Raw genomic sequence first — 22,747 nt, forward strand, 5'->3', positions numbered from 1 at the left:
TTGATATATGTATGTGCGTATGTAGGCAGGTGGGGTACCCGGGGATTGCAGAAAGCAACAGCAGCAATGAGTCCTTGGATCACCTGTTCTGGAGACGGGAAGCCTCCCAGCCCGAGCCACCACCTAGCCAGGCCCTACATTCCTGCCTTTACTTCCCAGAGTGTCATCCATCAAAAAATGAAAGGATATCCAGACTCAAAGGGCTGATAGGAAAAAAATAGGTTTTTTGCAAAGCCTGAGAATCCAGCTTCTGGGTGTGGTAGTGTTGCCACTGAGATTCAGTTCCTCTTCTGGACACATGGAAGACTCAACCTCTGGTTCTGTGGTGGGTGAGTGGGGTCCCGGATGAGTTTTGGCCAACAAGCTATGAGTAGAAGTGATGCAGATCGTCTCCAGGCTGGAGCATTTAATTGTTGGCATGAACCCTCCAGTTTTCTCTCTGCCTCTGCTGTTCTAGAAACACATGTTGAGAGGGCACTTCCAACAGCTTCTGTCTCTGAGGGACTAGAGTAGAGCCCCCTGCTGACATGAGTTGCACCTAGAGCTGAGCAAGAAATAAACTTTTGTTGGGTTAAGGGCATTGAGATTTTGATATTGTTTGTTGTGGCAACATAATCTAGCCCATCCTGATTGAAACACATGGTTATGGACTATAATTAGTTTTCAGGTTGTGAACATGATGTAATCTACACAGAATTCGAAATATGATGTACATCCAAAAATAAATTAATTAATTTTAAAAAAAGAGAAACAGATGGATATCTGGGGAGTCTGGTGTACTCCCTTCTAACCCTGTAGCCCCTAAAAATAGAGATTTGTGCTGTCCTCGAGTTCAGTCATCCACATCTTCCTTTGCAGCCACCCTACACCTTCCTAATTTCCTGCTTCCCTAGACCTCAGATCCAGCCCCCCCTTACATCCTCTGCCTCCTGAGTCAAATTCTCTGCCTGACCAAACTCTGGTCACAGCCTCTCTCTGGCCTGAGTTGATACAAGCTCAACACAGGTTGACACAAGGAAGCCATATTGTAGAAAAGAAGCCATACTGTAGCTTTGAATCACCTCTGATTAACTAACTCAGACATGCTCTGTAGATTTTATGGCCCCTCCCAGCCACTATAAGTCGATAGCTTTGTTCTTTTGAGTTCCTTAGGAATGTGATGACCCCCAGGCAGAGTCGACACTGATAGCCATCATCAATGACAACTGAAAGATCAGAGTATGGGGCACTGCTCCGGTCTCTGATGCATATCCAGTGGAACAGAAGACTAGGGAACTAAGACCAGATGTCTGCCCCACCTGGAGATCAGATGGAGGCCCCACTGGGATTAGGTCTATTTTTCAGGGACTGTTAAAATTCAGGTTGTCTATACTTCTTTTTCTTCTGGTCAGATACTTGATTATAAAATGTGCCTTTAGATGTTGTTCCAAAACTGTTGAGCAAGGTACAAAATTCTAATAATGCAAAATGTCAACCTGAAGCTGGGAACAAGAATATTTCCAAATGAGTGCTAAACAGTTTCATTTCTCTAACTCGGATCTATGCCCCAATTCAGCAGGAAGTAGCTAGATCAGTCATCGCCCGGAATCCCTCAAGAATAAGGAATGACCAAGGAACAGGAGGATTGAAACTGGCAGAGAGTTAGCCATTGACGATTAAGTAGCTAAGAACTAAAGGTTTTTTTCCTTTCTGCAATTACTGAATATAGCTTTTAGCTGTTTAACCCACCCATTGTTAACTGAGCTGCTTAGGCAATATGCTATCTGACTCCCACTAGGCTCCTATAGATAACATCTCCCTGGAGCCTGGGTCACCACAGTCATGGGAGTTTGAGCTGTTCTTCAGGAATTAGAACCCCTTTGTCCACTCCAGGCTGGTTGAGACCACCAATTCGTCAACTGGGCCCGTGTAGATGTCCAATAGGAGACCTTTTGACATCAAGAGGCTAAAAACTCCACCCTCAGATCATGCTAAGGCCACCATTTTGTGAACCTGGGTCCTATGAAGAGGCATGACGCCTGACTATGCTTGCAGAGATCATCAATTACCTCACCTCTCCTCACCTCCAATCACCTCTCTCCACATTTCAGACCACCTTGCCCCGTTTCCCATAAATATCCCTGAGTCCTTATTTTTGGGGAAGCAAATTTGAGGCTCATGCTCTCGCTTCCTCACATGGCTGCCTTGTGAGTAAACTCTCTCTCTGCTGCAATCTCGTCGTCTCAGTGTTTGGCTTTCTGGGTGGTGGGCAAGAACAAACCTGATGCGGTAACGATTTTCACTAAATTCTTAGATTGGAATCTGCAAGTGAGATATCCCCCCAACACACTTCTTCGTGCACAATGGCATGGGGATCCTCTTCTCCCAGGATCACAGGTGCAGGAAGTGATAATCTGACCTTTAGCATAGCCAAAGACTGCCCCTCCCTCTTCTCCAGCCCCAAAGACACTGTGATTCTGTTACTGAACCAGGTTTGTTTTTGCCCGCTGCCCAGAAAGCCAAACACTGAGACGACAAAATCGCAGCAGAGAGGGTTTACTCACAAGGCAGCCATGTGGGGAAGCAAGAGCATGAGTCTCAAATCCACTTCCCCAAAAATAGGGACTCAGGGATATTTATGGGATAGGGGGCAACGTGGTCTGAAATGTGGAATGAGGTGATTGGAGGTGAGGAGAGGTGAGGTAATTGATGATCTGTGCAAGCATAGTCAGACTCCATGCCTCTTCATAGGACCCATGGTCACAAAAGACGGTGTTAGCATGATCTGAGGGTGGAGTTTTTAGCCTCTTGATATCAAAAGGTTGCCTATTGGACAACTGTGATGGCCCAGTTGGCGAGTTGGTGGTCTCAACCAGCCTGGAGTGGACAAAGAGGTTCTAATTCCTGAAGAACAGCTCACACACCCATTACCGTGGTGACCCAGGCTCCAGGGAGATGTTATCTATAGGAACCTAGTGGGAGTCAGCATATTGCCTAAGCAGCTCAGTTAACAATGGGTGGTTAAACAGTAGAAAGCTATATTCAGTAATTCCAGAAAGGAAAAAAACCTTTAGTTCCTAGCTACTTAATCATCAATGGCTAACTCTCTGCCGGTTTCAAAATCACCAGATTTTGTTCATTTTAGAACAAATTAAAGGACTAAGAAATACCCAGAGGCACCCCCTTGTGGCCAGGAGGACTGTGGCAGAGGCGGGATGTGCCAGCCCCTTAAACCTGGGCTTTGACTTAGAACAGCAGGACCAGGACAGCCTGGAGTGATGGCAGGGTGTCTCAGGCAGCCTGTCCTCCAAGAGGAGGAACACTCCTTGGCCTGCACCAAAGTTAGCATTAGAAGGCATGCCCATCTTACAGATGCCCGAGCCGGGGAGGGAGGGACCAGGGAGGATCACTGGAATCTGGTTTCCCAGAAAGCCAGCTTGGAGGGAGATTTATTGGGGAGACACACTGGCCACATGTAGGATTCTGCCGGGGCTCTAGGCACCTCTGGGGACAGGACAGAGGGGAGGGGCTCATGTAAAGCGTGAACCCTGTCAGCAGGGGCCTTCCTCCAGCCTACACCTTGGACCCCTCTATGCTTTTTGGTCAGTCTGGAAGGTGGTACGGTGGAAAGCAAACCACCCCTCTTCAGCTGGCCTTGAGCAAGCCATCAGCTTCAGTGGCCCAAATCTGTCAGATAAATGGGAGAAATGAGAAGACCTAGAAAGGCCCTTCCAGTGCTGACCTTCTAGAATGCTTGCCTCATGGCTCCTGTCTCCCTAGACACCATTTGAGACATGGTGGAAGCAGCTATGAAGCCCCCTGGCACCATCCCTACCTCCACTGACTTACAGGGAGAAGACCAAACACATAAATAAACACAGGAACAAACAAATCCTGTCAGATGCTTGCTAGTGCAGTTAGGAGATGAAACGAGGCAGTGTGTTAGCATGACTGGGGCTGAGGGGGAAACATTAGGTCTAGTGATCAGGGAGGGGTACTCTGAGGAGGTGACAGTTGAGTTGAGACCTGGATGACAAGAGAAAAACACTTGAAACAGCTTGTGGGGAAAGTGATACAGACCAGGGGCAGGGAAAGTGAAGGGGCCCCGAAGGGCATGTGTTCAAGGAACATAGGGAAGGCTGGAGTGGCTGGAATAAGGTGACCGAGAGGCGGACAGAAGCTGGGGCACGCACAGTCCTGTAGGCCACACTGAGTCCTTGGGTTTGATCCTCAGGACAACATCATTTTGAGCTCTGGCAAGTTTTAAACAGAGAGATCCAATTTGATTTCTCTCTCTCTGTCCTTGGGGGGTGGGGCCCAGGGGTTGCTCCTTGCCTTGCAGGGCTTGGGGCAGGGCAGGGTTGGGGAGGGGATGCCCCAGCAGTAGGACTCAGCTTCCTGTGTGGGTGGCCCATTTTGAACCAACCTAGCGAGCTTGCATCCTTCCCAGGGGCCTCCTCTGCTCTCTGGGTCCACCCCTGGTCCAGGAGAACCAGTTCTTCAGCCCAATGAGCACCTACCCAGAGCCATGCATCCCATTTTGGTCATAACTTGGGAGTGCCCCATCTACATGCTGATGCCTAATGCTATGCATGTCCCCAGCCACATTTGTATCCCCACCATCCCATCTCTGTCTCTGTTTCCCTCAGGAACCTAATTCCTACTCCAGTCCTGAGCCTTGATTGAACTCAGAGCCACTACTCCTGCTTTTTTGGGACAGAGGGATGACTAAGGAGAGATCTATTGATAGTGGGTTACGATTTGAGGAGGCAGCTTTTGGGGGATGGAGGTAGATCCCTACCATTTGTGGTGATACCCAAACTCTTGTACACCATCAGCTCTCTTCCCCAAGGACCCCTCCCACCCTACCCTCCAGGCCGCCTGTGTGCCTGTGCCTCCTCGCTACCCACTCACAGAGCAATCTTTCTACTGGATGAGAAAGTTAAGGCTGGGCCTTTCGCCCCCACTGCACTAGGACCCTGAATCCCATAGGGGCCTGGAGGTGTGGTTTCTGGAGCCCCTGAGCCTCAGTTCTCACTCCACCCAACCCTGCTCCTCACCAAGCCTTAGCAGCTCCCTGGGGGCACAGTCTCAAGGGAAGGGGAGTGGCTAGAAGGCAAGAGGCTGGGATAATTTACATGGAATTAATATCTTAAGAGGCAAATTTGCATCATCAGGTTCCTAGCATCCCCCAAAAGTCATCAGAGTGGCTGAGCAGAGCCCAGGAAGCGGGAGCTTGACCAAGTTGGCAGTTCCTGTCCTCAGCCAGGGATAGTACAGTGCCCAGACAGATGAGACAGCCCTGCTGCTCACCAGAGCATGGACATAACTTTCATCCCAGCCTTCTCCCCAATCCTGTCTCTGTCCCCTTAACCCATTCCCCTCCCCTACATCACTCCCTGCCCCCACCCTCACCCTAATCTAGCTTTCCTCTCTAAATTTTCAGCCTAATCTCAACCCTATTGTTGATTCAGTTCCCAACCCTGCCCTCATCCTTATCACTAACCCATCCAATATTAAGAATCACGTTTCAAGAGTCTCCCAGTAGCAGATACTGTTCCAGGAGGTAGGAAGAAAACCAAAGCAAGTTATGGACAGTCTAATCTAGTGGGGAAGATAGACATCAATCAAAGACGTTAACTACAGAGTTGTGGGAGCCATCAATAGTTAAATTTGGCCTTCCTTGATGAAGCAATTATCAAGCTAAGATCAGAAGGAAGAGGAAACATTAATCAGGTCCAAGAGGTAGAGAGGGATCAGAGTGTGCAAAGGCCCTGTGTTTGGAAGGAGCTGACATCACTCCTTTCATGTCTTTATTCAAAAGTCCCCTTCTCAAAGAGCTATTCCTTAGCCACTCTCTTTCTAAAGTTTGCTCCCCTATATTTTATATTATCCTTCCCTGCTTTATTTTTTCCCTTCAGCACTTATCACTATTTAACACAGTATTTAATTTACATTGGTTATTAGGCAATATGGTCTGTTTTCCCAACTAGAATGTAGGTTCCTGAAGGTGAGCAGAGATTTGCTTTGGTTACATTGTATTCTTAGGGCCTGACACAGTGCCCTGCTGGGTCAGTGTCTGCTGCTGATGAATGAAAGGCACTTAGTCTCAGACAAAAGAAAGCCAACATGGCGTTGGGTGGGCCGGGAGGAATGAGACCTAGAGGAGGCCATGGGGGCCACATGAAGGTATGAGGTGGTTACTCCAAAGGCAAGGGGGAGCCGCTGCCAGGCTTGATCTGGGGTTGCAGGGGGTTGTGGGGTGTGACAGGAGCAGATCTGGATCTTAAAAAGGTAATTTCCCTCCTTAATTCCAACTGCATCCCTATCTCGAATTGCAATCTCCTCCCCATTCCTCACCCAGTCCCAAACCTGCGGGGACCTTCTCTCCATCTCAGAATCCCAGCCCCCTTCTGCCCCAACTTGGCTCCAGGAAAGTGTGTGACCTTCCCTGGATGGTGACAGGAGGGTGCCACCAGGGAGGAAACCTGGGCTGGTACTTCCTTTTGGCAAGAGCTGCTCCTGGGAGGCAGAAGGAAGGAGGGCAGGTCCGGAAATATGGCATGGGAACAGGACTCTCTCCTCACTCTCCCTGGGCCCCAAACGCTATCTGCTGAGAGCAGAACTCCAGCCCTCTCTCTACATTAACCTTAGTCCCAACACCTCCTTCAGCTCAGCCCTATCCACGGCCTGAGCCCACCTCGTCCTCAGGGCTCTGGCTTCTGCGATGCATCAGAAACTCGCCCCCTGATCAAGATATAGAATGTTTCTAGATCCCTACATGGCTCCCCTTGCAGGTGCTCAGTCTGCACCCCCATTCTGAGCACTCACTAGTCTGACTTTTTTAAGAATTGCTTAGTTTTGCGTGTTCTAGAACTTCGTGTCAATGGAATGATGGAACACATACTCTTTTATGTCTGACTTCTTTCACTCAATATAATCTTTGTGAGATTCATTCTTTTTTTTTAATTGCTGGGTAGAATTCTATGTTATGATTATGCCACAAATTATATACCCATTCTTTAGCTTAATTCTTATGCCCTAAATTTCACTCCAACTGTCTTCTACCTTTGTCTCAACCCCAATCTCTCCACCGCTGACCCTGGCCCCACAGGAAGCGGCAGACACCCCCGTTCCCATCCCTGATCATCTCGTCCTGGAGACTCTCTGTGCTCTAGGGTTCCTGAGCTCTAGCTTCAACACACACCACCCTTCCTATCGTGGGCTCTGGGCCCTGCGGCAGAAGGACAGGCCAGCCTTTCCACTGTGGCCACTACTTGCCCCATTTCCCAGAGAGGAATGGCCAGGCAGCAGGCCAGCTGGACAGCAAGTTTGCGCTGCGCCTCCCCTAACCCCCACCTACCAGGAGCCCCAGAACCAATGCAGGTAACCCACTGCCCACGGCCCCGCTTAGCAGGAGTGCCCAGCACTGCAGCCAATGGAGGCAAACAGAAGGAAGGAGTTTATTAAGCTGATAGAGATCTGGGGGCCCCGCCTGGCCCTTCCTCCACCTTCCCTGGGGCTGTGGCTCATGCTAGACTGGCTCTCCCACCCTGAAGTCTCCTTCATTCAAGCCCTCTTCCATCCGCCCTCTCTGGAGATAGGTCCAGCGCCCTGCTGCCCTGTCATCTGTCCCTCCCCGCCAGATCCCAGAAGGCTTGTAGCTCAGATGCCTGCTTACCTGTCAGGAGCACAGCCCCGCCCCAGCCTGCCGGGTTCCCAACCCGCCCATCAAGGGCAGCAGCTTCTCCAGGCTCTGGACTGCCAGTGGGCCTCACCTCTCCGCCTCGGGACGCTGTCCCTTTCCACTCCTCTCTGTGTCTGGCTTCCCTTGCTTGGCCCCTTGTGGCCCAGCCCCCACCGTCTGTGATTGAGTCCCACGCTCCCACTTCCTGAAGAGCAGCCATGGCCACCTACAAAGTCAAGGTGGCCACTGGTACTGATCTCTTGTCAGGAACGACGGACTCCATCTCCCTGACCATCGTGGGGACCCAAGGAGAGAGCCATAAGCAGCTGCTGAACCACTTTGGGAGAGACTTTGCAACCGGAGCGGTGAGTGTGTGCACATGTGTGAGTGTGTATATGTGTGAGTGTGTATATGTGTCTGAGTCTGGGAAACACGGAGAGGGATGCAGGTGTGCAGGGGAGGGAGCCAGGGAGCCAGAGCTTGGCCAGGAGAGGTTGGGGGGCTCTGGGGAGGTCCGAAAGCAGTGGGGCTCCAAGTGTGGTTCCGGATGCCCCTCAACTCAGACCTCGCTCCAACCTTCTCCCACTTCTCTGGCCTTGGGGCCATCCTTCTTTATCCCTGGTCTGTCACCTCTCATCCCTTTCTGGTCACTCCTCATCTGCCTTCCTCCCCTTTTCTCACCTCTTCTCTCTTCCTCCCCCTCATCCGTCTTGTTCTCTCTCATCACTCACCCCACCTCCCTCTTCTCTCAACCCTCTCTCACTCCCTTTATCTCTCTTCTTTCTCCTCCCTTTTCCACTCCCTCTGCCTTCATCCCTTTCCTGTTTCCTTTCTCCCCCTCTCCCTCATCCCTCTCTCTCTCATCCTTACTCACTCTTCCTAAGTTAAGTTGCATCACAACTGGCTTAAATTCACAGTGGATTCTCTGTGACTTAAAATGGCCAGCCTGTCCAGTGGGGACCCACCTGCTCCATCACGGAAGGCACCCTTTCCTGGGCCCTCAACCCTCAGACCTGATTCTGAGTCTGGTCCAGCCACCCGCTGTTATGTGATTTAATAGGTCACTCTATGTGGCCATTTATGAATCACCACATCTTCATTGATAAGTGGGAGAAAAAGGGACTAGCTGGACCACTTCTGCCCACTCTAAGACTGTAGGAGGCTTGGGAGGCCCTGGACCCCATGGACCCCTTTGTACACCAGCCCCTGGGGGTCTGCATGGCTCCTGCAGCCTGAGGTGATTGGGGATGGGGTGGGAGGAGGGGACCCAAGGAGCTGGGAATGGAGAAGGGAGGGGCTGGGGTCCTGCCCAGCCCTGGGTAGATGGGCCCAGCAGGGGACAGTCAGGTGGGAGGGATGGGAGGAGAGCCCAATGATCAGGTCACCTCATTCCAGGGAGATGAGCATCTCTCAGTGTGAGCAGGATTTAGGTGAAGGGCCCGACTAATGGGAGGCCTGAGGAGCCAGGGTCAAGTCCTGCCTGCTCAGCTGGCCTTGTGCCCTGCCCAGGTGGATGAGTATACTGTCCAGTGCCAGCAGGACCTCGGGGAGCTCATCATCATCCGTCTGCACAAGGAGCGCTACTCCTTCTTTCCCAAGAACTCCTGGTACTGCAACTACGTGCAGATCTCTGCGCCCAATGGCCACACCTACCACTTCCCTGCCTACCAGTGGATGGATGGCTACGAGACCCTGGCACTCCGGGAGGCTACAGGCAAGCCCTCACCAGCCCATCCCATGCCCTTAGGCCTCTTGCTCCTGCCTGGCCTGTCCAGCATCGCCACTCCAGGCTCCTAACAAGCCAGCCAGGTGCCAGCCCCACAGGGACTCCCAGGAACGCCTGCCACTCTCACACACTACTCTCAGTCATTGCTGCCATGCTGGACCCAGCTCCGGGCTGCATCCTGGAGGAACAGAGGCCCAGGGTTACCCTCAGGATCTCAGGATCCCCGCTTCTAGCTGAAGACCAGTGTGCTCTCCCTTACCTCTCCAGTCCTCCCCTTGACTACCACAGGGTGCCCAGCCACTCTGAAAGACCCCTCACTACTCTGAGTACAGGCCTCAGGACTCTGCTAGGATGCCCTACTTATGCCAAACAGCATGTCCTGATGCTCTAAAATGATTCCCTGTCCCCTCAGCAGGAGGCTATTACCACACAGGATGCCTGGTTACTTTAATAGGATGCCCTAGCATTCCAACTGCTGCCTCGTCCTTTCACTAAGAAGCCCTGTTAGCTTCACAGTTCTCCATGGGGCTGTAACAGGAGGGCTTGCACGAAGCCTGGTTTTCTTTTTTTTTTAAAGATTGGCACCTGAGCTAACATCTGTTGCCAATCTTCTTTTTTTTCCCTCTTTCTTTTTCCCTCCACAAATCCCGCCAGTATATAGCTGTATATTCTGGTTGTAGGTCCTTCTGGTTGTGCTACGTGGGATGCTGCCTCAGCATGGCCTGATGAGTGGTGCCATGTCCATGCCCGGGATCTGAATTGGCGAAACCCTGGGTGGCCGAAGTGGAGCATGCGAACTTAACCACTTCACCTCAGGGCCAGCCCTGATGGCCTGCTTTTCTTTTTTTCCTTTAAAATTTTTTTTTAATTTTTAAAGATTGGCACCTGGGCTAACAACTGTTATCAATCTTCTTTTTTTTTTTTTCTGCTTTTTCTCCCCAAATACCCCAAGTACACAGTTGTATATTTTAGTTGTGGGTCCTTCTGGTTGTGGCATATGGGACGACACCACCTCAACGTGGCCTGACGAGCGGTGCCATGTCCACACCCAGGATCCAAACCAGCGAAACCCTGGGCCGCTGAAGCAAAACGTGTACAAACTTAACCACTCAGCCACAAGGCCGGCCCCTGGCCTGGTTTTCTAATTGAGGATTTTTTAGACTGACGGGAAGTTCTATTGCTCCAAAGGACTCCCTAAGACCCCAACAGGATATTATTTCTCTAACAGGACTCACTTCTGCTCCAAAAGGCACCCCCCCCGCCGCCCTTAATCCAGTAAGGTTCCATTGCACTCCAGTAGGAGGCCCTGTTACTCATGCAGACTATGGGGTTTTTCCTTGGTGGCTGATCAAGGCTGCCCAGCTGTTTTCCCAGTCACGTGGTTGCTCCCATGGAAAAGGGACAGGACCTGAGTGCCTGAATTCCTTGCATCCACCCCTGCCAGAGTCCTTGTCTGGTGGGCTTGTGTCAGCTTCCTAATATGTGGCTGCTACACAGGGATTGCAGGCCTGTCCCCTTTTGACCTCCCTTGAGGTGGATGGGAGGGGAGGGCAGAGCAGAGAGGATGCAGGGGCCTGGAGCCCCATCCTCCCGCTGCCTACTTCCCCTCTTCCCCCTCTTCTGCCTCTCATTTCCTCGTGGCGAGAGCCTTTCCCTGGGAGCAGGGGAATGGGGCCTGAGCAGGGGAAAGGGGAAGCAGGGGCAGAGGAAGACAGGCAGGGGAGAGGGTGGGGAGGCCAAGGGGAGGGTCTCATTGGGGATGTGGATCATCTTCTCACAGTGACAGGTCTGAGTGGCATGGAAGCAGGGGACAGGCAGGGTGATGCTGTGTGGCCATGCAGGAATGGGGTTGGGTGGGGCAGCTGCCACGCAACAACAGGTTAGGGAGACTTGAGTCACTTTCTGGGCCCTTGAAGGAGCAAGGCTCCCACCCTGGGGATGAAGCCAAGATGGGTCTCTGGGTTGCACAACTCCAGGGGACACTGTTCGCCCAGGATGCAATGTGAGCTAAGGCAGATGGAGGAGGAAGAGGGTGGCAAAGAGGGTCTCGAGGGAAAATGACGGGGCTGCAGTGATAGGCACATGCCAGCTGGGGACTACCAGCCAAGATGCTGGAGAAAGGCCTAGATCTGGATCTCAGCTCCACTATTTACCAGCTGGACATGTGGGTATAGTTCTGAATTTTTCTAAGCCTCAGTGTCCTCATCTGTAAAATGGGGCTAATGGAACCTACTTAGTGGGGTTGATGTGAGAATCCAGTGAGGTAACCTCTAAAATAAGTTTTAAAAAGGCTTAACAACCATTGGTGGCTGTTAGTGGGTGATGGGTGAGTGGTCAGAAGCAGGCTGCCTTGGTTCAAATGCCAGCTCACTGTCTTCTCTCTATGTAATATTGACTGTTTCCTCCTTGTAAAATGAGCACGATGATATTGTCCCATAGCCAGAACTGGTTGGGGCCAGAGGTATTCTGAAATTCAGATTTGATTTAGAAGATATATATATATATATATATACACACACACACACATATATGAAATATATGTATAGATATATCTTTATATATCTATATATTTTCTATATATACACATACCATAATGCTATGTGATATACCCACTAGGGCACCCCCTAATCAAATATACTATTATTTCTGCAGCAAAAACTATGAATAGTTATACCAAATGAGTTAAATAGAGACTACCTAGAGCTTCAGGTAAATTTAGAGCAGATTTTGCTGACCAAGGAATTTGTGCCTGACTTGTGGAAAAAACAGACTGACCTGCTCTCTACAGCCTGTTGGATGTTGGAATTCGGAGACCAGGTTGTGGGCCTACAATAAGTCACTTGCCTCATACGGTTGTTCTTGTGCAGAGTAATTATTGATATAAGCCAAGGTTTAGAAAGTGCCTGGTACTTAGTAAGTGCCAAAGAACTGTCACTAACGCTCCAGTGGGTGTAGAAGAGGGACTTCCCTGCAGCCGCAGAGCCCAGCTTGCGGGGTGGAGCCAGAGGGAGGAGGGAGGTCCCTGATCCTTTCCTCTGAGGTCTGGGGGGAGACCCACGCTCCCTCTCTCAGGGTAAGCCTTTCCCACCCTTGACCGTGGGCGCCCCAGAGCCAACCTGGGAGGCAGAAGCTGCATTCTGATCCCTGAAGTGGGCAAGGGCGGGCAGCGGCTGGGAGGCAGACTTTGAGCCTCTTCTTTGGTCTTCCTGCAGGAAAGACAAGAGCAGACGACAAGCTCCCCATCCTTCTGGAGCACCGACAGGAGGAGATCAGGGCCAAGCAGGACTTCTACCAGTGAGGGCAGGGCAACAGGGGCTGCGGGATGTCGGGGGCCAGTGACACCCCCTCTGGCCCTAGGATGGTACATGGGCATCAGGGATCATCGTCTTGGTTTTTCTTTGCAGCTGGAGGGTCTTCGTTCCCGGCCTGCCCAATTACGTGCATATCCCCAGTTACCGCCCTCCTGTACGGAGAAACCCCAACCGGCCTGAGTAAGGACTTGAGGCTGCCCTAGGGCCCCTTCCATGACTGACCCCTGGGCTCTGCCCCCTCCCCACCCGCTGGACCCCAGGTGCCCAGCCCCAGCCCTGCACTCCTTCCCACAGGTGGAATGGATATATCCCGGGATTCCCGATTCTCATCAACATTAAGGCCACCAAGTTCCTGAACTCAAATCTCCGCTACTCCTTCCTGAAGACCGCCTCCTTCTTCATGCGCCTGGGGCCCATGTGAGTGTGTGAGTGAGGGGGCGGTGAGGGCTCCTGTAGACTGTCCCTCACCCGCTGCTCCATGCCCGCCTCCACCACAGCCCCAGAGGTTGAAATGGCCAGGAAGGCAGAGGGAGCTGAAAAGACAGGCCAGAGAACCTGAGAGGTGACACTCAGAGACCTAGACAGAGAAAGACTTTGAGCTCCGGTCCTGGGAGACCCTTAGACCCAGAGTTCCAGAAATTCACGGACTTTGAGACTTAGAGACCCTGAGGCCCAGAGACCTACGTGAGGTGGGGCAGCTCTGCCACCGTCCCAGGGGGCGCTTGGCACCTCTCTGACGGCCTCCCCACTTCGAATCTCAACTCCTAGGGCACTGGGGTTGAAACTCCGCGGTCTGGTGGACTGCGAACGGTCGTGGAAGAGACTGAAGGACATTAAGAAAATTTTCCCTTCCAACAAGTCTGTCATCTCCGGTACGGGGTGGGGCATCCCGAATCGAACGCGGGAGAGCCAGGTGATCTCTGGCGGGAGGAACTCGAGGCGCGTGCAAGAGGCCAGGATTCGAATCACAGCCACGGGACGGGACGGGCGGGGTGAACCTCAGGCAGGAATCGCTAGCTGGGCGGGCGCGCCCTCTGGCGGCCTCTTGGGAAACGTCGCCCTGGGCCCCTCCGGCCACTAAAGGGGAGGCTGGGGGCTTCGAGTCTTCTCGGGTATCCGTTGTCTTCCTTCGCCCACGGCCACAGCTCCATGCCTCTCTGTCCCTGAGGGGCATCCGGCCGCGTCCTGATGTCCCTCCGCCGTCCCCCCAGAGTACGTGGCCGAGCACTGGGCAGAGGACAGCTTCTTTGGGTACCAGTACCTCAATGGTATCAACCCAGGCCTGCTCCGCCGCTGCACGCGGATCCCAGATAAGTTCCCCGTCACAGAAGACATGGTGGCCCCGTTCCTGGGCGAGGGAACGTGCCTGCAAGCCGAGCTGGAGGTGAGGCCCGCTCCGGTGGAGACCCCCACGGCCTCCCTGCCTCCCTCCCTCCGTGGCATCCCCATCTCTCCCCACTCCGGTCGCCCGCAGAGTCCCACCCCCGCCCTGATCCCCCAGTCGGGTCTTGGCCAACCCCTGCACCCGAGCGGTAGGGCACTCTGCATCCAAGGCGTGGGTGGTAGGTGCCCCATGTTGGTACCTACCTGCCCGCCCATCGCAGCTCCCCTCCAGAAGGGGAACATTTACCTGGCAGACTACCGCATCTTGGAGGGCATCCCCACCGTTGAGCTCAACGGCCAGAAGCAACACCACTGCGCCCCCCTCTGCCTACTGCACTTTGGCCCGGAAGGGAACATGATGCCCATCGCCATCCAGGTGCCTGGGGTGTAGGCCTGGGGCCGCTGTGTGAGCGCATCGCTAGTGCATTAGTCTCTGTGTGTGCATGCATGTGTATGTGTGCTTATGAGAGTGTGTGGGCCTGTGTGTGTACTTGTTATGCTCCTATCCATGTGAGTATATGGTCAGTGGGTCAGCCTCTGTGAGTGTGCATGCTTGTGAAACTTACAGACCTGGGTGTACATCTATTTGTGAGAATTTGTGCTTGTGTGAATGTGCACATCTGTATGTAAGCATGTGTGTCCATAGAAGTGTGTGTCCCTGTGTGTGCATCTGAGAATACACCTATGTTTGTGTATGTCCCTATCTGTGTCTGTGGCTAGTGGTGAGCCTGGTGTGTGGCCCTGTGTATAAGCCTTGGGCTGAGACCCTGTGCGCCTACATGTGCACAACTGTGTGCTGCCACTCTGTGATTGTATGCCCATGCATGAACTTGGGTCCCTGTGGGTGCACTCGTGTTTGGCCCCGTGTGTAGAGTGTGTGCTGTGTGTATAAACACATAGGTAACAGACAGGAATGTACTTGGTGTCTCAAGCTTGTTTCTTTGACTCCATTTACCCATCCACTTGATAAACCAGTGCTTATTGGGGGTCTGGCCTCTGCTGGAAATATCGAGCTGGTCAGTCTTAGCCGCTGCCTTGAGTCTGGTCTGGCAGGAAAGGGAACTGAGGTGCTTCCTTCTCAGAGGTCTCCACCAGGGTCCTGTCCAAATTAGAAAAAGGCACCCCCTGAGGGGGATCAGTCAAGCCCTGATGCTCCTGGCTCATTAGTGGAATACTGTAAGCTAGATTTCAGTGAGTCCCCTCCTGCTCAGGGGGCTGGGTACTCTTGTGCAGTGCACAACCTTCACAGTTGAATGTGGCGGCTGGGGGCTTGAGACAAGGAAGGCTTCTCAGAAGAGGCAGCTTGTGAGCTGGTTCTTGAAGAGTGAGTGGGAACTGCCAGGTAGAGAAAGGGGCAGGGGGAAAGTACTACAGCAGGAGGAAACAGCAAGAGCAAATGTGAAGAGGGAGGGAAGGCCCTGGTGTGCTCAGGCGACCAAAGGGACTGGAGTGTAGGGGGTGGCGTTTTAACCCCTCAGACTCCCCTCTGCTTTCCTCCTGAAGTGGGGGTCCTTATGTGTGTGAGTCTCTCCCCTTACCCAACCCTCCCTCCTTACTCACCCCCAGCTCAGCCAGACCCCAGGGCCCGACTGCCCCATTTTCCTGCCCAGTGACTCAGAGTGGGACTGGCTGCTGGCTAAGACGTGGGTGCGCTATGCCGAGTTCTACTGCCACGAGGCCATCTCCCACCTGCTGGAGACCCACCTCATCGCTGAGGCCTTCTGCCTGGCCATGCTGAGGCAGCTACCCATGTGTCACCCCCTCTACAAGGTATGGGCTTGGGCGAAGGGGCCTCTGGGAAGCATTACTACCCTTGCCTGGCCTCGGGAAGCCACCTGGCTCACTCAGCAGTCAGAAGGACTCCAGTTAGACTTGGGAGGCAGCTGGGACCCACGAGAGAGGGCTTGGGTTAGGGACTTCCTCAAGTGAAGGGGTCTGATGTTGCAGAAATGGGGGTGCTGAGGTTTTTTGGGGATAACTTCGATTTTCTCTCATTGTCCTCCTTGCCTTCCCCCACAGCTCCTTGTCCCCCACACCAGATACACCATCCAGATCAACAGCATCGGGCGGGCCCTCCTCCTCAATGAGGGGGGACTCTCTGCCAGGGTGAGACTTCTGTCCCCACCCCCAGCAAGATATCTGCTTTCCTTCTGGCGTTTGCAGTAAGGCTAAAAGCAGAATTTCCACTTGCCTTTAGATCAGGAGGGGGCATGGAGGGAGGGGGACCGGTTAAAGTGGGTGCTGTGTCTATGAGGGGGCAGGGGCTGGGTGTGCTGGCCCAGAATGTGCTAATTCCTGGGGTGGGGGCAAGCTGAGCTCTCACTAGGCTGTGGTGAGGTGGGTGTGAGCCTCAGAGGGGAGGACTTGCAGGGACCCCGCCAACGCCACGGTCTGCCTCCTCTGTGACAGGCCATGTCCCTGGGCCTGGAGGGCTTTGCTGAGGTGATGGTGCGGGCTCTGTCAGAGACCACCTATGACAGTCTCTACCTCCCCAACGACTTTGTGGAGCGTGGGGTTCAGAACCTGCCAGGATACTATTACCGTGATGACTCCTTGGCAGTGTGGGATGCGCTGGAGAGGTGAGGTTGGAGCAGCAGTGGGTGGCACTCAGGGTAGACACCCTGGGATGTTGGAGGGGGTGTGGGGAACTTTTAAGGACCTGGGCTTGGGTCTGGTACCATCTTCTGACCTTGCCAAGCCGTCCTCGTCACCTCTGCCCCCCAGGACTTGCCCACCCACAGGCCTGGGGCAGCTCTGGGGCAGCGAAGGCCAGGGCATCCTGGGCAGGTGGGAGAAGCACGGTTGGGGAGGGGACGGGGGGTCCAAACTGAGGCCCTGTCCCCTGGTCAGGTACGTGACAGAGATCATCACCTACTATTACCCATGTGACGCGGCTGTGGAGGGTGACCTGGAATTGCAGTCCTGGGTGCGGGAGATATTCAAGGAGTGCCTACTAGGGCGTGAAAGCTCAGGTATGGCCTGGGCACCTGGGCACCTGGCAGGGCCCAGGGGCTGTGGGGTGAGCCCCACTGGGTTGGGCCCGAAGCATGTCTTGTTGGAGACCGAAGGAGGCCAAATCACTGCCTAGGAGTTTGTCAGGGTTCTGCCCTGACCCCTGAAGCAGCGGCACCTTGGAGAGGTTGGGGAAGAAAGCATGGCTGGCCTTTGGTCTCTCTGCTGTGGGCCATCTCTGTAGAGACCTGGAGGGATCCCAGTCTCCCATACCTGACAACTTTTGTGAACTGAGAAATGAGGCATGAGCTCAAACAGGAAAGAGCAGAGCATGCTGGAGGCTGGTGAGCTGGTGGGGAGCCAGCAGGCTCCAGGAGGGCATGGGAGAGCATCCTGAGGTCATGCCACTTGGGCACCCTCTCAACAAATATTTAGCGAGCATCTATGATGTGACAAACACTGTGCCGGTTACTGGGGAGGCAAAAGGGAACAAGACAGGCGATGGCGCTGCCCTCAAGTTCACAGTCTGGTGGGGTGGTCTGATCAAGTAAATGGGCAGTTACACTAAAACAGGACTGGTGTAGTTTTAGGGGTGCAGAGGGGCTCAGGGGGGCACCTAACCCAGCTTGGAGAGGGCTGGTAGGTAGAGAGTGGGCTGGGTAGCAGCAAGCTAAGGTCTAGCTGAGATCTAACATCTTGGCTAACATCTAGCTAAGATCTGCAGGGTGGGGAGGTCAGCTGTGAGATGACAGAGGTGGGGTTGGAGAGTTCTGGGTGTGAACAGCATGTGGAAAAGCCTGAAAGCCAGAGCAAGCCGAGTGAGTTCTGGGAGCTGCTTACAGGTCCCTGCCACCGGTGCTGAGAGTGGGGGTTGGGCAGGCTCCCAATGGGGCTAAGGCTGAAGCCATGAGCAGGGCCTGGGTTGCACAGCCTGGTTAAGGAATTTGGAATTACCTGAGCACCAGAGGGAGCCATCGAGGAGTCTGCAAGGAGATGAGATTTGTAGGTTAGAACATTAGGCTGCAATGGCGGTTAGGAGACAGTTTGGGAGGCTGCTGTGGTGTCCAGGAGGGAGGTGACAGGGACCTGACTAGAGTGGGAGCTGTGGGGATGCAGAGAACTCCAGAGCTAGTTAGGAGATAGAAATGACAGGACTTGGTGACTGGTTTGGGTTTGGCAGTGGGGGTTAGGTGGGGGAAGGAGGGGCCAAGGGTGACTCTCAGGTTTAGGCTTTTGCAGCTGGGTGGATGGTGTGTGTCCTTCCTTGAGACAGGGGCCTGCAAGAAAGAGCTGTTTTGAGAGGAAGATGATGGGTCTGGTTTGAAAGTGTCGGGCTTTTGAAACCCGGGGTCACCATGGCAACCAGGGCTGGTCTCTCATGTGGGAACACAGGAAAGAGAAGCAAACATCTTGCTTAGGTGTGATACAGAGAGCCAGGCTACTGAGAAATCCATCTGGAGTGAGCACAGAGTCTACAAAGAAGTGTGTGTGTTGGGGGGGGGGGGGGCCGGGGAGTGGAAGGGGACTGTGCTGAGTCAGGGCAGGAAAGCCAGGATTCTTCTGAAGCCTTTTCCATCCTGAGGCCTGTGACCAGAGAGGCCCCCCTAAGAGAGCTGGAGGAGGGATCTGAGGGCCCCACCTCAGACTGGTGCCGGGAGCAGCCCTGGAGGATACTTGACCAAGACCAGTTGAGGCCCCCTCCCCAAGGCTTGTGGTCTGGATGGGGGGGATGGGGTTGTGGCCACAGGAGAGCCAAGCAGGCAGGATGAGGGCACCATCTGGCAGATTGGAGTGTTGGCAGGACAGGGTGAGCGGAGCTTGGTTGCGCCCTCTGCCGGCCAGCCAGGACCAGGGCAGGACTGACGCTGCATGGGCCTCCCTCCACGCCCCCAGGTTTTCCCACGTGCTTGCGAACGGTGCCCGAGCTGATCCGATATGTCACCATTGTCATCTACACCTGCTCTGCCAAGCACGCAGCTGTCAACACAGGGCAGGTACCTATGCTCACCAGCCCCTGCCCCAGTCCCAACCTCAAACCCAACCACAGCCATAATCCCTAGTCTAGCCCGGAGCTGTCTCAACCTGAGTCCCAGCTTCAATTCCAGCCTCAATTTAAACCCAAGAGTCCCGGGGTACTCTCTGACCCAGAATTCCTCCTCTACCTCACCTCCAGCTGGAGTTCACCGCCTGGATGCCTAACTTCCCGCCATCCATGCGGAACCCCCCGATGCGGGCCAAGGGGCTGACCACTCTGGAGACCTTCATGGACACGTTGCCGGATGTGAAGACCACGTGCATCACCCTACTGGTGCTCTGGACACTCAGCCGGGAACCTGACGACAAGGTGCCCTGGGGCCTCGGGTGCAGGTGGGGGTGGGGGAACTCTGAGCCTAGGAAGGGGGCTGAGAGGTGGGGGGCCAACGACAGTAGAGGGGGTGTCACGGGCGGGAGGCAGGGAAACAGAGACAGCTGAAGGGGAAGAGCGGAGCAGTGGGGCCCGCTCCGTCCCAGCTGCCCGGTTCCGTGCCCGCAGCGGCGCCTGGGCCACTTCCCTGACATCCACTTCGTGGAGGAAGTCCCACGGAGGAGCATGGAGACCCTCCGCCAGCGCCTGGCCCAGATCTCGCACAACATTCGCCAGCGCAACAAGTGCCTCCCCATCCCCTACTACTACCTGGACCCGATGCTGATTGAGAACAGCATTTCTATCTAGGACGGCCCTTCCCGCCTCGCCTCTGCCCGCCCTGCGCCCGCCTCTTTTCCAAAAACACCGCTTCAAACGCAAGCCCCGGCTCCGTCACCGCGCGCCCGTTTACTGGGGGCGGGGTGGGGTGAGGGTGGGGCGCCGGGCGCGCGATCCCTCCGCGACGCCGTTCTCCGCTCTCGCGGGGTTCGGATAGGTGTAGGGCAGCGCCAGGTGCCCGTCTGCGCCCGGATGTCCCGCGAGATCTGGGCCCGATGGCTCTGGAAGACGGCGACACTCTGCTGCGGGCAGTCCTCGGTGAAGCGTTCGTCCGGGTGGGTCCCCAGGCGCCTCTGGGGACGGCAGGAGAGAAAGCTGGGACCTCTGCCCCGCGAGATTCTGGTCCATCTTAAGTCCCCGAGACTATCGAGGAACCCAGTCCCCCAGAAGATCCACCACCCAAGGACTACCACCTGAGCTTTGCCCACCCAGACCACCCAAGACCCGCCCAATTTGAAACGCAGACCACCCACCGATCTAGGCAAAAGACACCCTAAGCCCACCTTGCTAGAAACTCAGACCACGCAAGCCATGCTCACTGTGAAACCCAGACCACTCTAAGCTCCACCTCCTGGGAGCCCGTACTCACGTAAACCACACCCACAACAGGGTACATCCCTCCAGGCCCCTCCACCAAGGAGCCCAGCCTACTGAGTACACCCTCCAAGTAACCCATTGTCCCCAGGACCCCTTCCTCACCCACTCTTTCGGAACCTGAGACCCTCCCACCCCCCACCCCACCCTAGGCCTTGCTTACAGTGCCCTTGGTTCCATTGCTGACACCCCAGAAGAGCACAAGAGCATGGCACGTGGCGTTGACCTCAGGGAGTGAGGCCACCAGGTCTGCCTGGCTTCGGCCACGGCAGGGGGAGCCGCATGGAGGTGGGAATATTGGGCATCCAGGCACTGAATTCAAACTGACCCCCCCAAACTCAGTAAGCACAGTGCTGCCAGTGTTCCTGCTAGGTCCTCTCCTCCTGTGACCCCAACAGTGTCAACCGCGAGTAGATGCCAACAATGTCAGACACAAAGCTGGGGATCCAGGAGTACATGGTGATTAACAATTGGGAGCCTATGCTGCTCAGGGCTGTGAGTTAGAAGAGGCCACTGAAACCAGCTGCCCGAAGAGGAGAAAACTGATGCCAGAGAAGGAAAATGGCCAACCACACATTGTATGAATCCCCGAGCTGAGCTTCAAACCGGAAGGCCTCAGTCTCCACCAGGGGGTGCAAACCGATGGCCTGAGAGCCATTTTGTTTGCAGATGTGTTTTGATTGGCTGCCCAGGTTTTTTCTTTGTTTCTTTTTCAAGTTGAATCAATACCCAGTATTTAAATATTAGAAAATGTCTGGTTTCTCTTGAAAAATCTAAAGTCTGGCTATAGTCATAGCTGGGTCGCCATTGTCTCCATCAACAAATATGAGTTCTCCATTGGCCACGGTTCCTGCCACCCCCCCCCACCCCCCCCCCCCCCACCCCCGGCCCACCCTTCCGTAGCTTTCTGCTGCTTACTGGCCCTGCAGGTATTTGCTTTCCAGCCTCTTGAGCTAGATCAAGCCACAGGGAAGGATTAGACACCAGGCCCCTCTGTATGGGGACTGGCGGATTGGCTCTGTCTCCTCCACTGGTTCCCAAAGGGTCTGGGTCTGCCTTGCTCACTGTGCATCCACCCACAGCCATAGCAGGGCTCACGAAGGGTGTGCAGGTCCGTTGCTAAGAAGGGTTTTGACGGGGGCAGCTCTAGCTATGGGTGTTCATGGGGGAGGAGTCCCTGAGGACTTCAAGGGGAGCGGGGCACGAGCTGGGCTTGAAGAGGGGGCAGTGTTTGGATAGGGAGAGAGGGGGAATCAGGGTGCCTGGCCTCCCTGAGCTCAGTGTGTGCTGAGAAGGAAGAATGGAAGGTGGGGGGCAGATTCCAGAGGGGCTGAGATGCCACAGTCAACACTGCATTGCATGTGGCAAAAAACAGAGCCATGTGAGGCTCATGAGCAGCACTGTCATAAATCCCAGTGCCTGGAGGGAGGTCGTTATGCAGGTTAGTGGTGGGAGATGGGGACCCACGAGGAGGCCGGACATCAAGAACCTCTGGCCGCTGGGACGGAGCCTAGAGGTGCATCCCATGGAGGTCTCCTGTGAGGGAGATTCAGAAGGAAAAATAGAGACATGGAGACTATCTATGGGGTGAATACTAATAATAGCTAATGCTCAGAGAGCATTTCCTATTCGCCTGAGGTTTGTTCTTAGGGCTTTACGTTTCATCTTAATAACCCATGAGGTAGGTGCTCTTATTGTCCCTGTTTTCATATGAAGAAACAGACACAGAGAGGTTAAGTGACTTGCCCAAGGTCACACAGCTGAGAAGGAAGAAGAGGAGGCAGGAAAGGACTAGGAGATAGCAGTGTGTTTGGGTAGAAGGTGGGAGGAAATGGTTGGATGAGCCAACAGAGATGTAGCCCAGGGTGAGGCTTGGAGCCCTCAGGCCCCAGGGGAGCTTCACCTGTGTGTAGCTGCCCAGATCTGGAGCTCATCTTCTTGGCAGTAATAGTGGGTGAGGTCCCGGACGTCACGGCCAGCTAGCTGGTGGGGCAGGCAGAGGGAGCAGTAGGTGACAGCCTCCAGCCCTTGTGGCGATCAGCTCCAGACAGCCCACCTGTCCCAGCGATGTTGACTGTAATGAGCAGAGAGCCCACTGTTGCCAGCAGAAAGGAGCTCAGGACCAAACCTCTGCCCCTACCTGGCTGACTACCAGGATCCCAGGCCTTCCAGGGCCCTGACCTGGTCAATGAGCTTTCCTGGTGAAAGAGTCCAGTGCGGGCCTGGATGTTGTCGTGGAAGGTATAGCGGAAATGAGGCATGAGCAGCGGGGGAAAACCAGAGTCACAGGTTAGATGAGACAGCCCCAGGTCCCCCACACTCTGGGCACTTAAGGAGGGGTCCTCCCTACCTTAAAGATGGGGTGGCACGTG

The 22,747-nt window shown here is 54.3% G+C and overlaps 1 protein-coding gene across 1 annotated transcript; it reads left to right on the forward strand.

The window, feature by feature from the left end:
* Nucleotides 1–7,737: 7,737 nt before the first annotated feature.
* ALOX12B (arachidonate 12-lipoxygenase, 12R type) lies at nucleotides 7,738–21,120 on the forward strand. Its single transcript, XM_014861577.3, has 15 exons — nucleotides 7,738–8,031; nucleotides 9,176–9,380; nucleotides 12,605–12,686; nucleotides 12,797–12,883; nucleotides 12,998–13,120; nucleotides 13,472–13,575; nucleotides 13,915–14,087; nucleotides 14,319–14,462; nucleotides 15,653–15,856; nucleotides 16,106–16,192; nucleotides 16,496–16,665; nucleotides 16,937–17,058; nucleotides 18,932–19,032; nucleotides 19,212–19,382; nucleotides 19,572–21,120. Exons 1-15 carry the CDS (start codon nucleotides 7,885–7,887, stop codon nucleotides 19,749–19,751), a joined length of 2,100 nt encoding a protein of 699 aa, XP_014717063.1. The 5' UTR covers nucleotides 7,738–7,884; the 3' UTR covers nucleotides 19,752–21,120.
* Nucleotides 21,121–22,747: the final 1,627 nt, after the last annotated feature.

The sequence above is a fragment of the Equus asinus genome, chromosome 13, assembly GCF_041296235.1.
Source record: "Equus asinus isolate D_3611 breed Donkey chromosome 13, EquAss-T2T_v2, whole genome shotgun sequence".
NCBI lineage: Eukaryota > Metazoa > Chordata > Mammalia > Perissodactyla > Equidae > Equus > Equus asinus.